The sequence below is a fragment of the Anolis carolinensis genome, unplaced genomic scaffold (genome assembly GCF_035594765.1).
Source record: "Anolis carolinensis isolate JA03-04 unplaced genomic scaffold, rAnoCar3.1.pri scaffold_8, whole genome shotgun sequence".
NCBI lineage: Eukaryota > Metazoa > Chordata > Lepidosauria > Squamata > Dactyloidae > Anolis > Anolis carolinensis.
Window position 1 is genome coordinate 16,814,070 of NW_026943819.1, and position 13,649 is coordinate 16,827,718.

General features: G+C 41.7%; 1 protein-coding gene across 5 annotated transcripts; it reads left to right on the plus strand.

Moving 5' to 3' along the window:
- The first annotated feature begins 517 nt into the window (after positions 1-517).
- On the plus strand, positions 518-13,549 carry siae (sialic acid acetylesterase). 5 transcript variants are annotated; one of them, XM_008118228.3, is made up of 10 exons: positions 518-1,150; positions 2,752-2,913; positions 5,014-5,186; positions 6,533-6,671; positions 7,889-8,072; positions 10,277-10,386; positions 10,596-10,729; positions 11,061-11,215; positions 12,087-12,282; positions 12,561-13,549. In XM_008118228.3, the coding sequence occupies exons 1-10, from the start codon at positions 1,099-1,101 to the stop codon at positions 12,795-12,797; spliced, it is 1,542 nt and encodes a 513-aa protein (XP_008116435.2). In that variant the 5' UTR covers positions 518-1,098; the 3' UTR covers positions 12,798-13,549. The 5 variants fall into 5 exon arrangements, with proteins under 5 accessions (XP_008116435.2, XP_008116434.3, XP_062817519.1 ...); XM_008118227.3 differs by lacking the exon at positions 518-1,150 and adding an exon at positions 1,182-1,381; XM_062961449.1 differs by lacking the exon at positions 518-1,150 and adding an exon at positions 1,847-2,273 and having other exon boundaries at positions 2,752-2,906.
- The last annotated feature ends 100 nt before the right edge of the window (positions 13,550-13,649 follow it).

Genomic DNA, 13,649 nt, shown 5'->3' on the forward strand with positions numbered 1-13,649 from the left:
GCTTTGCTAGTGTTTTTGGTGCACAAAAGCAGAAGGGGGTTGGACTAAATAGCACAAGGGGTCTCTTCCAACTCTCTTTGTTGTTGTTGTTGTTGTTGTTGTTGTTGGTACAAAGACATAGTATAACACAGGAAATGAGATCCATATGCTGGATTTCGAATCACAAAATCACAAGTCGAATGCTTCCCAAGCGTTTAGGACTCTGTGATATTATTATTATTATTATTATTATTATTATTATTATTATTATTATTATTATCAACAACATCGAGGCTGGGTGGCCATCTGTCAGGGGTGCTTTGTTTGTGCTTTTGGTGCACAAAGGCAGAAGGGGTTGAACTAAATGGCCCAAAGGGTCTCTTCCAACCCCCTTTATTATTTTGATGATGATGATGATTAACATTGACGCTGTATTTGTTCCCATTTTGTTTTTTTTGGTTTCAAAATAATATATGTGCAATGTGCATATGAATTTGTTCATAGTTTTTTTAAAAACTATAATCCGGCCCTCCAACGGTTTGAGAGACCGTGAACTGGCCCCGTTTAAAAGGTTTGGGGACCCCTGCTCTACTGTATCTGTAGTGGAGTCTCCATTAAACTATAGAGCTCAGTTTAGGTGGTTCAGCTTAATAAACGTTTTCCTTGTTTTGATGACAGAATGGATTCGGAAATGATATTTATAACCCTGGAACAGAATCGTGTTGCATAGTGCAAACTGGATTATATGGCAGTGTAGATCCAGCCTAAACTATAGCGCTCACAGCACCTAATATTCACGGGTGACTTCCCATCCATGCACTAACCAGGGCCAGCGCTTTTGAGGTCCCAAGAGCAGATGGGCTCTGCTGTCTGTGGGCAGTGATTGCCATTCTCTCGCCCTGGACTTCATTTCCCAGAAGCCTCGGCTGCTGTAGCCAATGGCCAGGGCTCCTGGGAGCTGAAGTCCAGAGCCGCGGGCGCTTCTGTCTGCTTCCTTCCCTCCGGGCTTGCTCCAGCCCAGTGTGAGGTCACACAAGGCGGCTCCTCCCTCCCAGCCGCGCGTCAACCCTCGGAGGATTGTCCCGGGCTCTTGGAAGCGTTGGCTGGATCGTGAGGGCCATGGTGGTCCCGTGGCTCTTCCTCGCCCCCGTCCTCCTCGCTTGGAGCGCAGGTGAGGGCAGAGCGACTGCGCATGTGCAGAGGGCGCCCCCATAGAGCCTAATGCTTGAGAGGACTCCATCTCCCAGAATCCCTGGTCGCTCACCAAGGTGGCTGGGATTTCTGGGAGTTGAAGTCTCCAAAACCTAGAAGACCAAGCTTTGGGAACCACTGATTGAATGAATGCCGTTTGAGAGCATTGAGAACATGGCTCGAGGCAATGAATTCCTGGATCTGGGCTGCTGTGAGTGTTCTGGGCTGTCTGGCCATGTTCCAGAAGCATTCTCTCCTGACGTTTTGCCCACATCTATGGCAGGCATCCTCAGAGGTTGTGAGATCTATTGGAAACTAGACAAGTGGGAATAATGTTCCGGGAGGAAGAAAGGACCCTTGTCTGTTGGAGGCAGGTGTGAATGTTGCAATTGTCTAACTTGATTAGCATTTAATAGCCTTGCAGCTTCAAGCCTGGCTGCTTCCTGCCTGGGGGAATCCTTTGTTGGGAGGTGTTAGCAGGCCCTGATTGTTTCTTGTCTGGAATTCCCCTGTTTTCCGAGTGTTGTTCTTTATTTACTGTCCTGATTTTAGAGCTAATCACCTCCCAACAAAGGATTCCCCCAGGCAAGAAGCAGCCAGGCCTTAAAGCTGCCAGGCTATTCAATGCTAATTTCCCAGGACATTATTCCCACTTGCCTAGTTTCCAACAGACCTCAAAATCGCTCAGGATGCCTGCCATAGATGTGGGTGAAACTTCAGGAGAGAATGCTTCTGGAACATGCCCGGATAACTCACAGCAACCCAGTGATTCCGGCTAGGAAAGCCTTCGACAACACCTCCTGGGATCTGTCATTTTTGCAAGGTCTTTGGCCTACTCTGCCAAAGTGTGTTGGTGCCTCACCAAACTATAACTCCCAGGATTCCATAGCATTGAGCAATGGCTGTTAAAGTGCTGTCAAACTGCATTATTTTTTATAAGAGTTAAGATGTGGTACTCACAATGACCCCTGGAGAAATCGACCCAGATTTTTGTGTTGACTCAAATGTCTCTAGACTTATACATGAGCGTATAGGATAATATGTCTGGCGATAGTTTTTTCCTTGCATTATATAGGCGGTCCTCATGTTATGAACAAGATCGGGTCCGTAAGTTTGTTCTTAAGTTGAATTTGTATGTAATTCAGAACAGGTAGATTTTTAAGTGTAACACCAGCCATATATAATACTAGCTGTGCCCAGCCACGCGTTGCTGTGGCGAAGTATGGTGGTATGGGAAATTGAGTATTAAGGAATTGGTGGTAGTTAAGTTTAGTGTTTCTGGGATGTGTAGTTTTGTTGTTTTGTCCTAGGCCGAAATTTCATTACCCTTTTATATATATAGATGGCTGGTGTTACACTTTAAAATGGCCATCACACACACACACACGCATACACACACACACACACACACACACACACATATATATATATATATATATCAGATTTGGATAGCATAGAGAAGGGTTAACACCCCTGTGGGGTTTGTTTTGCAGTCTGTGTCCCTGTTCAGAAGAATTGACCTCACTTTCTGTCCCTGTGAAAATTGGATTTTGCAAAATATTTCTCTTTTGTGCCTTCCAGGTGCCCAGTTTCGCTTTGCAAACTATTATGGCGATCACATGGTGCTGCAGAAGGAACCCAGCTGTGCAATCCTCTGGGGCTATGGAACCCCCGGGGCCAATGTTACCGTGACTGTTTCCCTGGAGCAGAACTTTACTATGAAAGAAATTGCAGAAGTGCGCGGTAATCAATCAAAGAAATGACATGACTCTGTTTTCCACCCTTTGAATTGCACGTAGGGCTGATAACATTATTAGTTCAGTAGCTCTCATTCCAGAATCTCTGATCACTGGCCATTGTTTAGGACTTGGAGCCAAGGTTCAAAACAATGAAGGACTAAAGGTTAAGAGCAATTGCTCAATAGATGGCTATTACCTAAGTCATCAACCAGCGGAGTACAAAGAAGTAGGGAAAAAAAGCATAATGGTAATAAGTAACAAATAGTAACAAGTAATAAGTAACAAATAGTACTCCACTTAGGCAGAAAAAATGAAATGCAAAGATACAGAATGCGGGATGCCTGGCTTGACAACAGTACGTGTGAAAAAGATATTGGAGTCCTCGTGGACAGGAAGGTGTACATGAGCCAAAATGTCATGTGGCATCTTAAAAAGCCAATAGGATTCTGGCCTGCATAAATAAGAGTCTAGTGTCTAGATCCAGTTAAGTCATGCTCCCCCTCTATTCTGCCTTGGTCAGACCACACCTGGAATCACACTGTGTCCAATTCTAGGCACTGCAATTGAAGGGAGATATTGACTAGCTGGAAAGCGTCCAGAGGAGGGCAACTAAAATGATCAAAGGTCTGGAGAACAAGCCCTATGAGGAGTGGCTGGAGAGCTGGGCATGTTTAGCCTGCAGAAGAGAAGGCTGAGAGGAGGCATGATGAGGGCCATGTATCAATATGTGAGGGGAAGTCATAGGGAGGAGGGAGAAAGCTTGTTTTCTGCTGCCCTGGAGACTACGATTTAGAACAATGGCTTCAAATTACAGGGAAGGAGATTATTTCCACCTGAACATTAGGAAGAACTTCCTAACTGTGACACCTATTCAGCAGTGGAACTCTCTGCCCCAGAGTGTGGTGGAGGCTCCTTCTTTGGAGGCTTTTAAGCAAAGGCTGGATGGCCATCTGTCAGGGGTGCTTTGAATGTGTTTTTCCTGCATCTTAACATAATGGAGTTGGCTTGGATGGCCCACGAGGTCTCTTCCAACTCTCTGATTCTATTATTCTACTACTATTAATAATAATAATAACACTATATAACATGATTTTTGAGTTATAAATGTCATTTCCTGATTGGTCCTATCATAAAAACATGGGAAAAGTTTATTAAACTCCAAAAATGTTTTTGGTGGAACATCCTGAAATACATTTTGTTCTAGTTTTTTTAATGACTATCTCATCGAGTCTCAACCAATTAAACATAAGTTTGTGGCAGCCACAAAAACAAATTTTCTGGAGTAGAATAATTACTTTCAAAGTAAGGGCTGCACATTTAAACATAAAATAACGCTTTAAACAGGAACAGATTTTTCCCCCAAATTTTGTTACATAATGTAGTAGTTATTATTTTATTTGTTACCTACCTCTCCTCACAACCTGAGCCAAGGTACAGCAGAGTCCAAATACATCGGTATAAAACATCAAATGCATACATTAAAACAGATTGCTCTTAAATAAACATATTAAAATATGTCTTCTGGACAGATTCAACTTTGGATGAACTCCAGATAACATACTGAAATTGTTTATATTCTAATGGGGGAAGGATCTTTATTCTTTATAAGTGGGGTAGCTTTTCATTTGGTCCATCCGATCCAATATTGTTGAAACTGGCTGGTAGGTGTTCTCTAGGATTCCAAGCAGGTTCCTTTCCAGCCCTGTTTGAAGATGTCAGGGTCTTAAAGGACTAAGTTATCTGAGAAGTTACCTGGTTACAAATCTTGGAGAGGCAGGTAAGAAATAAAATTGTTGTTGTTGTTGTTGTTGGCATCATCCTAGCTGATTGTGCTTGACCATATGTAAGATCAGGTGGCTGCATGAAAAAATATACTTTCTCAGTCACGGAGCCATGATCTCCTGGTAGAGTTATGCATCTTCGTGGCATTTCCTGACAACCTGAACTGTATACAAAATATGTTCATTTTGGGGTATTTATAATGACCAGTATATTTTTGCAAATAAAACTTGGCTTGACCTAGATCTGTCTTATCACTTTAAATGGCTTTCAAGCTGATAGCAAAACTTGAAATCTTAAAGTTTTTGTTTTCAATGCTTCTCAGCAGACTCTAAGTGGAAAGTTATCCTGAGACCCATAGCCCCCGGTGGCCCTTACAGGATAGAGGCCAGGCAGTGCTACGAACAAGAGGTATCAAATGTGACCCTGAACGATGTCTATTTCGGAGACGTCTGGCTTTGCAGTGGACAAAGTAACATGGAGATGACCGTTTCCCAGGTGGGTGATTTGTATACAGTTTACAAAGATGTTGTGACTGAGTAGAGAATAGGGAGCATTACCAGGTTTTCAGCGCATCAGTAAATGATAGGTAGAATTCAGGACTGCAGAATCAATAATGAGGAAGTAGCTATTGACAAGTTTGTGTTCTATTTGAATACCAAGTGAAAGCATTTATTTTACTTAACCTAGCCATGTATTTCCCTATAAAAACTAACATATTGTCCAGATTCATGAATTATGTAGTGCACACATTTTATAAAAAGACCAGCACCCCCAAATCAGGACTTCTGTCTTCTCAATAAACCCTTGTGCCGGCAGGATTGTTGACCGAAAGGTCAGCGGTTCAAATCCAGGGAGTGGGGTGAGTTCCCATCTGTCAGCTCCAGCTTCCCATGTGGGGCCATGAGAGAAGCCTCCCACAGGATGGTAAAACATCAAATGTCTGGGCAATGTCTCCTGGGCAACATCCTTGCAGACAGCCAATTCTCTCACACCAGAAGCAACTTGCAGTTTCTCAAGTCGCTCCTGACACGGAAAAAAAAAATCAATATAGAAGGAAAAGCTTTCTAATCCTCAAATAGTGGTTAGTCTTGTTTTTGTAAACCTCCTATGATTTCTTGCTTCTTGTCTATATATATAAAAGAGTGATGGCATCAGGGCAGCGGACAAAACAACAAAACTACAGGCCCCCCAAACTCGAAATTTGACAACACAACCCATCATTCACGGCACTAGGTTGATATAACAAAAAAGAAAAGAAAAATAAAGTCCTAATTACAGGGAGAGGAATAATAGTTTTTATCCAATTGCTGCCAGTTTGAAGGCTAAGCTCTACCCACTTGGTCTCCTAGCAACCTACTCAGCCAAGGGGACAGGCAATGTTAGGCCTCACTTAGGCCTCTTCCACAGATTATCAGATTTTAACTGGATTATATGGCAGTGTAGACTCAAGGCCCTTCCACACAGCTATATAACCCATTTAGAATCTTATATTATCTGCTTTGAACTTGACTCCACACTGCCATATAATCCACTTCAGTGTGCATACTAAACATAAAGACAACCATACAACAGACATTCAATACCACCACTACCTCAACAATTTCTCACCAACACCACCAGACAATGCCACAGCAACGCATGGCCGGGCACAGCTAGTTATATATAAACTAGGAATTAGATAAAATGCATCCTAAGGATGCGCTATTTCATTATTTGTCTTAAGAAACCAGAATTTGTTTCAAACTACAATTATTTTGTGCATTCATGGACTAAACTCTCATTGAAATGAACCCCAGTTTAGTTTAGTTTTGAACTAAGTGGTGTTTTGTCCCATTTCCTAGATATTCAATGCCAGTCAGGAGCTTGCAGAGGCCAAACAATATCCCCTTGTGCGAGTTTTTGCAGCTGGTCTTGTCGAATCTGATGCAGAACTAGAGGAACTGGGAGCTATCGACTTGCCATGGTCTGTCCCAACAGCTGGTAAGAGAGTTTGTCACGAAGCATGTCTAACACACTTATCTGCAAAAATTGGCACCTTGGTTTGGCTGTTGGGGGTAAAAGATTCAAAATGTTGGTTTTCTAAAAAGTTAGGGTAGGACCGGGGAAATTTGTGTATTTCATCTGTTGATAAACTACTGGCTTCTATCATGCCTCAGCACTGAAACAGGCTGGCTAGTTGTGTTAAATTGGTTATTGGTTTTCACCAAATCTGAAGAGCTGCTTATTTCCCAGTCCTGCCTCAGTATATCTAGAGAATTGGAGTGATTATCATAGCCCAACCAAAAAAAATATGTTGGTGGGTTGCTGCGAGTTTTCTGGGCTGTATGGCCATGTTCCAGAAACATTCTCTCCTGACGTTTCGTCAACATCTGTGGCAGGCATCCTCAGAGGTTGTGAGGTCTGTTGGAAATTAGGCAAATGGGGTTTATATATCTGTGGAATAATGTCCAGGGTGGGAGAAAGAACTCTTGTCTGTTGAAGGCAAGTGTGAATGCTGCAATTGACCACCTTGATTAGCATTGAATAGCCTTGCAGATTCAAAGCCTGGTTGCTTCTTGCCTGGGGGAATCCTTTGTTGGGAGGTGTTAGCTGTCCCTGATTGTTTCCTGTCCAGAATACCTCTCAACAAAGGATTTTCTCAGGAAAATCAGCCAGGCTTCTACTCTGAAAGGCCATTAAAAGCTAATATATCTTTAAATGAATTAATCTTACTACAGTAGTCAATTATTATGTGTGTATGTGCCTTTGAGTCACCTTTTGACTCATGGTGACCCCATGAATTTCAAAGTGTTTCCTTAGGCAAGGAATACTCAGAGAGGTGGGTTTGCCTGTTCCTTCCTCTGAAATATAGTCTGCTTAGCTTCCAAGTTCAGATTTGATGTCTTTGGGATATTTAGGTCAGAGTCAAATATTATAGTGTCAGTGGCCAAAATATGTTTGAGCACAATTCTTTTCAGTGTAAAACAATGACACTCTGTATTCAATTCAACACAGCATTGACATACAGTTTTCAAAAGTCAACAAAATGCTGTGGCAGAAGTATGTGTTACCGACATATAGCAGTACTCTGTACTAGATATCTGTAGAACAGCTGAAAATTCATCAGAAGTAGGAATTTTGTCTCACTGCAGTTAGATTGCTTTATGTCTCAACCTTATACATGTTCTTACTTTATAAACAAAATCTCAATTGAACAGAAAACCTTGGCCATGGAGACTTCCGCTACTTCTCTGCCGTGTGCTGGCTTTTTGGCCGACATTTGTTTGATGCGCTGCAGCATCCTATAGGACTAATAGACTCCACTTGGGGAGGGACTCCAATTGAAGCCTGGTCTTCTAATAGAGTACTGCATGAATGTGGACTCTCAAAAGACACCCAAAGGTAAGGAGGACTGAGAGTAATAACAGTAGGCATCCTTCACTCCCCTGCATTTCTTTCATAGCTGCTCTTCCAAGCTTCTAACAATTCCACATACAGTACTTCATTATCCACTTTAAACATTATATAAATCTGTCGTCATTTCTCCTTTGCATTCAGCCATAACTCTGCTTTTGCACTTTCTTCCTTAGCTTTCATTAGATGCTCTAAAGACTGCATTTGCAGGTAAGAGGGAGAAAGTACCTTTTAATGAGTTGATGCTTTTGTTGTCTCCATTTGGCGATCTAGGAAAGTTTGTGGGTTTTTTCCCTAAGCGTTTTCTTATTTAGCTGCTTCTGAAACCCACTTTATGTTAACTTCCTCCAGATGAGATGTTATCCTCCAATTAAAATAACATCAAAGTGTTAGTATTAGTTTTTACGACAAGTTCCCAGACGTTCCTTGTAATTCAGAGTTTTAAAGTTGCCTCTTCACATTTTCAACTTGATGGGCATTTGAGGTGCGCTTGTGGGACCGTTGCACCTTAAAGTACCACTAAAACGCACAATAAGCATTGCTTCTGTGCATTGCCTTTGTACATTTAGCATTGTACAGTACTTATGCAATTGGTTGTCAACAGGGCACATTTTTCCATTTCTCCACATACCTTGTGCTGCAGTAGTATCCGTTATAGGGTTTGCTGGTGGATATTTTTGTAATTCTGGAGCAATAATGTGCTCAGCCATAATATGTCTTGTAAAATATAGAAGACACTTGTTGAAATTATGGTCTGAAGTTGTGTTGTATTGTCTTGTTTTTGTTTGGCCATTACTGAAAAGGTTTTCCATAATTTTCATAAGTCCTCCAGATTGTATAGATGGGACACAATGTCTGGTTTTAGTTGAATGATTCCTTCATTCCATATTGTAAATGAGACAAGAGGAAGATCAGTTATTGAGTCTTGTGATGCTTAGCCATTCCTTAACCCAGTGTATTTCACTGGGATTACTTTTGAGTAAGAGTTTGGGACTCATGACCTAAATCTTGTAATTCCACAAGGCTGAAAGAGCAGCAAAACGTAAAAAGTTGTTTTGCATCAATCCCAGGAGCTGGGCTTTTGGTATAAGACCAAGTGAGGTACTTAGCACACCAGTCAATTGTTTTGAGATGTTCCATTTGACAGCTGCTTCTCCTATACACAGAAATGTACTGGAATAAGAATGCACTCTTTTGCAGCATCTCTGCATGTGGCCTTCAGTAGTGTTCCTTGTCATACCTGTTTCCTTTCACTTAAACTATAACAACACGACTGGCACTGTTCTGTTTGTTCCATGATTACTTTTTAAAGGCAACCCCAATTTTGCAATTAAACCATTACAATACTATTATGGAACCACCTCTTGCCCTGACTGGTAACATCGTCACTTCCATCATTTTCCCTATGCTTTTCCCCATGGACCAACACTTGCCTGGTTTTCGATTTGTATAGTACTCTTTGTGTATTTACTCATTCTTTACTCTTCAAACTTCGCCATTTCTCTATGCATTAATCCTTCATAGAATTCCATTGGGAATACGCTATTGAGTGACTCCCCTTGGTTTTTTTTTGGTTTTTTTAAAAAAACATGTGAAATAGTGTTAAAATGCATGCTAGAGAGCCAATATACAGACAGTGATTCTCTTGGGAATCCTGATATCCCTGCAGCTCAACCAAAAGAAGTTTCTTTGCAGGAGATTGCTGGGAAATCTGCAAAGGAGGAGCCATAAAATCATGCTCATGCTATGCCCACTATGTTCCCAATATTGCAGTGAAGCTGAATGAGACATTTGCAGACAAAGTGGTTGTTAAACCGCAACAGGCTTGTACTTGGAGGCTATTAATGGATTAGTCCAAGGAGGAAAAGAATCCGTTTCCAAAGTACAGCACATTATCATGTGATGACGATACTAACGCAGTGCAATTGTGGTATAACAGTGTTGTGTGATAAGCTCCTGGTTGATATAAAATGTGTTCTCTCTTTCTCCCTGGAGCTCATTGAATTAATTGTTTCGTTAACCACTTTTTTCTGGAGAAATATTCAGCTTGATCACTTTTGTTTAGAAATAAATCTAATGAATTAATTAACTCCTTTTTGTTAGATAATTCCCGACAACTCATACATTTCATCCGTTGGTTCATGTCGCTGGCTTTGCTGCCAGACATAAGTGTCCCGTGTGTTATGTTGCAGAAATCTTTCCTTGGTTCCTAATGGCGGCCCCAAAAGTCCATCTGTGCTCTGGAATGCCATGATCCATCCTTTTGCCGACATGACCCTCCGAGGGGCTATTTGGTATCAAGGTAGGTCCATCCAGAACTCGTCAGCATTACTTGTTTGGAATACAACTCCCAGAATCCACTAGCCAGCATAGCCACTCAGAATGCTGGGAGCTGCCATCCAAAAAGTAACCTTTTCAAGCTGTGAGTAAACCCCATAGTGCGACTGGGCACACAGATACCAATACTTCTATATTTTTTTACTGTTTTTCGTCTCTCTGTGCATATACCAGGTGAAGAAAACACACACATGAACACAGATCTGTACAACTGTACATTCCCTACCCTCATTGAAGACTGGCGGAGGACCTTCCACGAAGGCTCCATGAGACAAACTCAACTGTATTTTCCCTTTGGTTTTGTCCAGGTAAGTAATTATAGCACAAAGCTATGAGTGCTAGATGGGTTAGTGGACTCTGTTAATAACAGGACAATTGGGGAAAGACAACCAGTCAAGTGGATCCCGCAACAAATGGAAAAATTTACATCATCAACCCGTGTAAAGATAGAAAGTACTTTGCTTGTGTGTCAGAAGGATCCCTATCATGGTCCATCGCATTCTTCAATACAAGCTAAATGGTCAATGTAGATGGAGCCTATAAGGTCAATTCAAGAAAGAAAAACGGCACTATAGACCTTGTTTTCCTGATCCAAAATCTACAGCTGCACCAACTGTTGTTCCCCATTTTGTATTGCAGTTATGCACAAATCACCACATAGCACCCGATGACAACTTCGCACGTATCCGGTGGCATCAAACTGCAGACTTTGGCTATGCTCCTAATAAGAAAATGCCCAATACCTTTATGGCTGTGACCATAGATCTTGGTGATAATAGTTCTCCCTATGGCAGGTAATAAAATTGCCATTTGCTTTAACCAGCCTATATTTGCTTGGTGGTCTAGTAAGATTAAGGCTGGACTAAGGTGCTTGGGAGCCTGGAGCAACCGCAAAAGCAGGGCTGCTATTGTGCAGGTGTGCAAACTTCACTATTGGAGCCCCTACACTTATGCTCCAATTCCTTGAGGGGGTTGGATCCAATTGGAGTATTATCATTTGCTCTACGTATGGATGCGTGTATATATGTACTAGCTGTGCCCGGCCACGTGTTGCTGTGGCGTTGTCTGGTGGTGTTGGTGAGAAATTGTTGAGGTAGTGGTGGTATTGAATGTCTGTTGTATGGTTGTCTTTATGTTTAGTATGCACACTGAAGTGGATTATATGGTAGTGTGGAGTCAAGATAATCCAATTCAAAGCAGATAAGATTATAAATGGGTTATATAGCTGTTTGGAAGGGCCTTGAGTTTATACTGCCATATAATCCAGTTAAAATCTGATAATCTGTGGAAGAGACCTAAGTGAGGCCTAACTGTGCCTGTCCCCTGAGTTGAGTAGGTTGCTAGGAGACCAAGTGGGTGGAGCTTAGCCTTCAAACTGGCAGCAATTGGATAAAAACTATTATTCCTCTCCCTGTAATTAGGACTTTATTTTTCTTTTCTTTTTGTTGTATCAACCTAGAGCCGTGAATGATGGGTTGTGTTGTCAAATTTCGAGGTTGGGAGGTCTGTAGTTTTGTTGTTTTGTCCGCTGCCCTGATGCCATCACTCTTTTATATATATAGATATATTGAGGTGATTTTCTTGATTTACACTAGATACCTATGAACCAGTAGAGATGTGGTCTACATATTGCCCCAGTGATAATCCTCCCCTTCTATTTCCCAGCATCCACCCCAGAGATAAGCAGTCTGTGGCCTATAGATTATACCTTGGGGCACTGGCAGTTGCTTATGGTAAGAAAAGCCTGGTCTTCCAAGGGCCTTACCCTCAGACGGTGGAGGTGAACGCACAGCTTGGACTCATCAAAGTCACCTACAATGAGCCCATTGAGCTTCGGCAATTGAATGATAACATATTTGAGGTAGGTTTTGCAGTGGTTGAGGTATTCCTTTGCCTGAGAAGGATATGAACTCTGTTACTCAGTGGAAAAAAATCAACAATGCCATCTTGTTTGTTCCCTATGAAGAAGGGGCCGGACAGCTACCTGCTGGGCATGCTCTTGCTAAAGATCCTGCATTGACTTGATGGGGCCCCTTCCAGTTGAATCTTATCTAGTTGGTGGGCCATGAGTTCCCTATTGATATTTTATTTTCCAGGACTCCTAGTTGGAGTAAATGTTAACTTTTCTCTCTCTGGCAGGTGTGTTGCTCAGATCAACCTGTGTGCAAGTGGAGCCCAGTGTCGATGAAGGTATCCATGTACTACTCAGTGTTTCTACTCAATACAGTTTGCCCCAAAACTGTGGGTGGCCTGCGCTATGCATGGATGGAGTGGCCCTGCGAATACATGCTGTGTCCCTTGTACAACGTACAGAACTTGCCAGCCCCTCCATTTATTACGTTTGCCAAAGATAACCCTGCCTGGATTATATGGTAAACAGGGCAATCCCAGGAGGTCTCTTGGATCAGAGTGCCAAGGAAGGCAGAACAGAGACAGAGATTATTTTTTAACGAATGTAGCAAACTTCTCAGGTCAGTAACTGCAGAGCCAAAAATCTTCAGATTGCGAAGAATGGCTGTTTGCGCATCAGAAAAGGGAAAAATCGAATCAGTTGATTTTGCAAGCAGTTTCTTGCACTTTGCACCCCCCCTGAACTTTCGCCCTTAACTTTTGTGATAACGTAACATTTTTTAGCAACTTCACTGGGAATCAACCAAGCCACTTAGCAAACTATAACTACTACCTCTACTTGGTTACTTCCTTGTTTCAATGTCAATCATGTTGGTGTTGGTATATAAAGCAGGAAAATATTTCAAATGTAAGTTTTATTAGGTAACCCATTGGTCTTGGCCTGGCGTCAGAGATCCTTCCGGCAACCTATCATAGTGCAATAAACGTGTCTTTTGGTAGTGGCACAAAAACTGGTGAAATCCCACCAAAGAAAGATCTGTTGGTAGAGATCTCCAATTGTAAATAGTGCTAATCAGCATTTAGTATGTGATCTGTTATAAGGGTTTTGTAGCCTGCTGTTCTTCATATCATGTTTTAGTATCTTTCACTGTTTACAATTTACATGGTTCCATGTTTGCATTCTTCCTGAAAGCCATTTTCCTTGTTTATTGGCACGAATGAGAAATAAATGTTGATTTTAAAACAAAGGAATAAAATGAGCTGTCGGTACCTGGAAACAGTTGTATGGTAAATTATTAAAATCCATTTATAGATTATATTAAAGCAGAACTGACTGTGGACTAGCATTCAATTGAATACTTATGGAGTATATGCTGA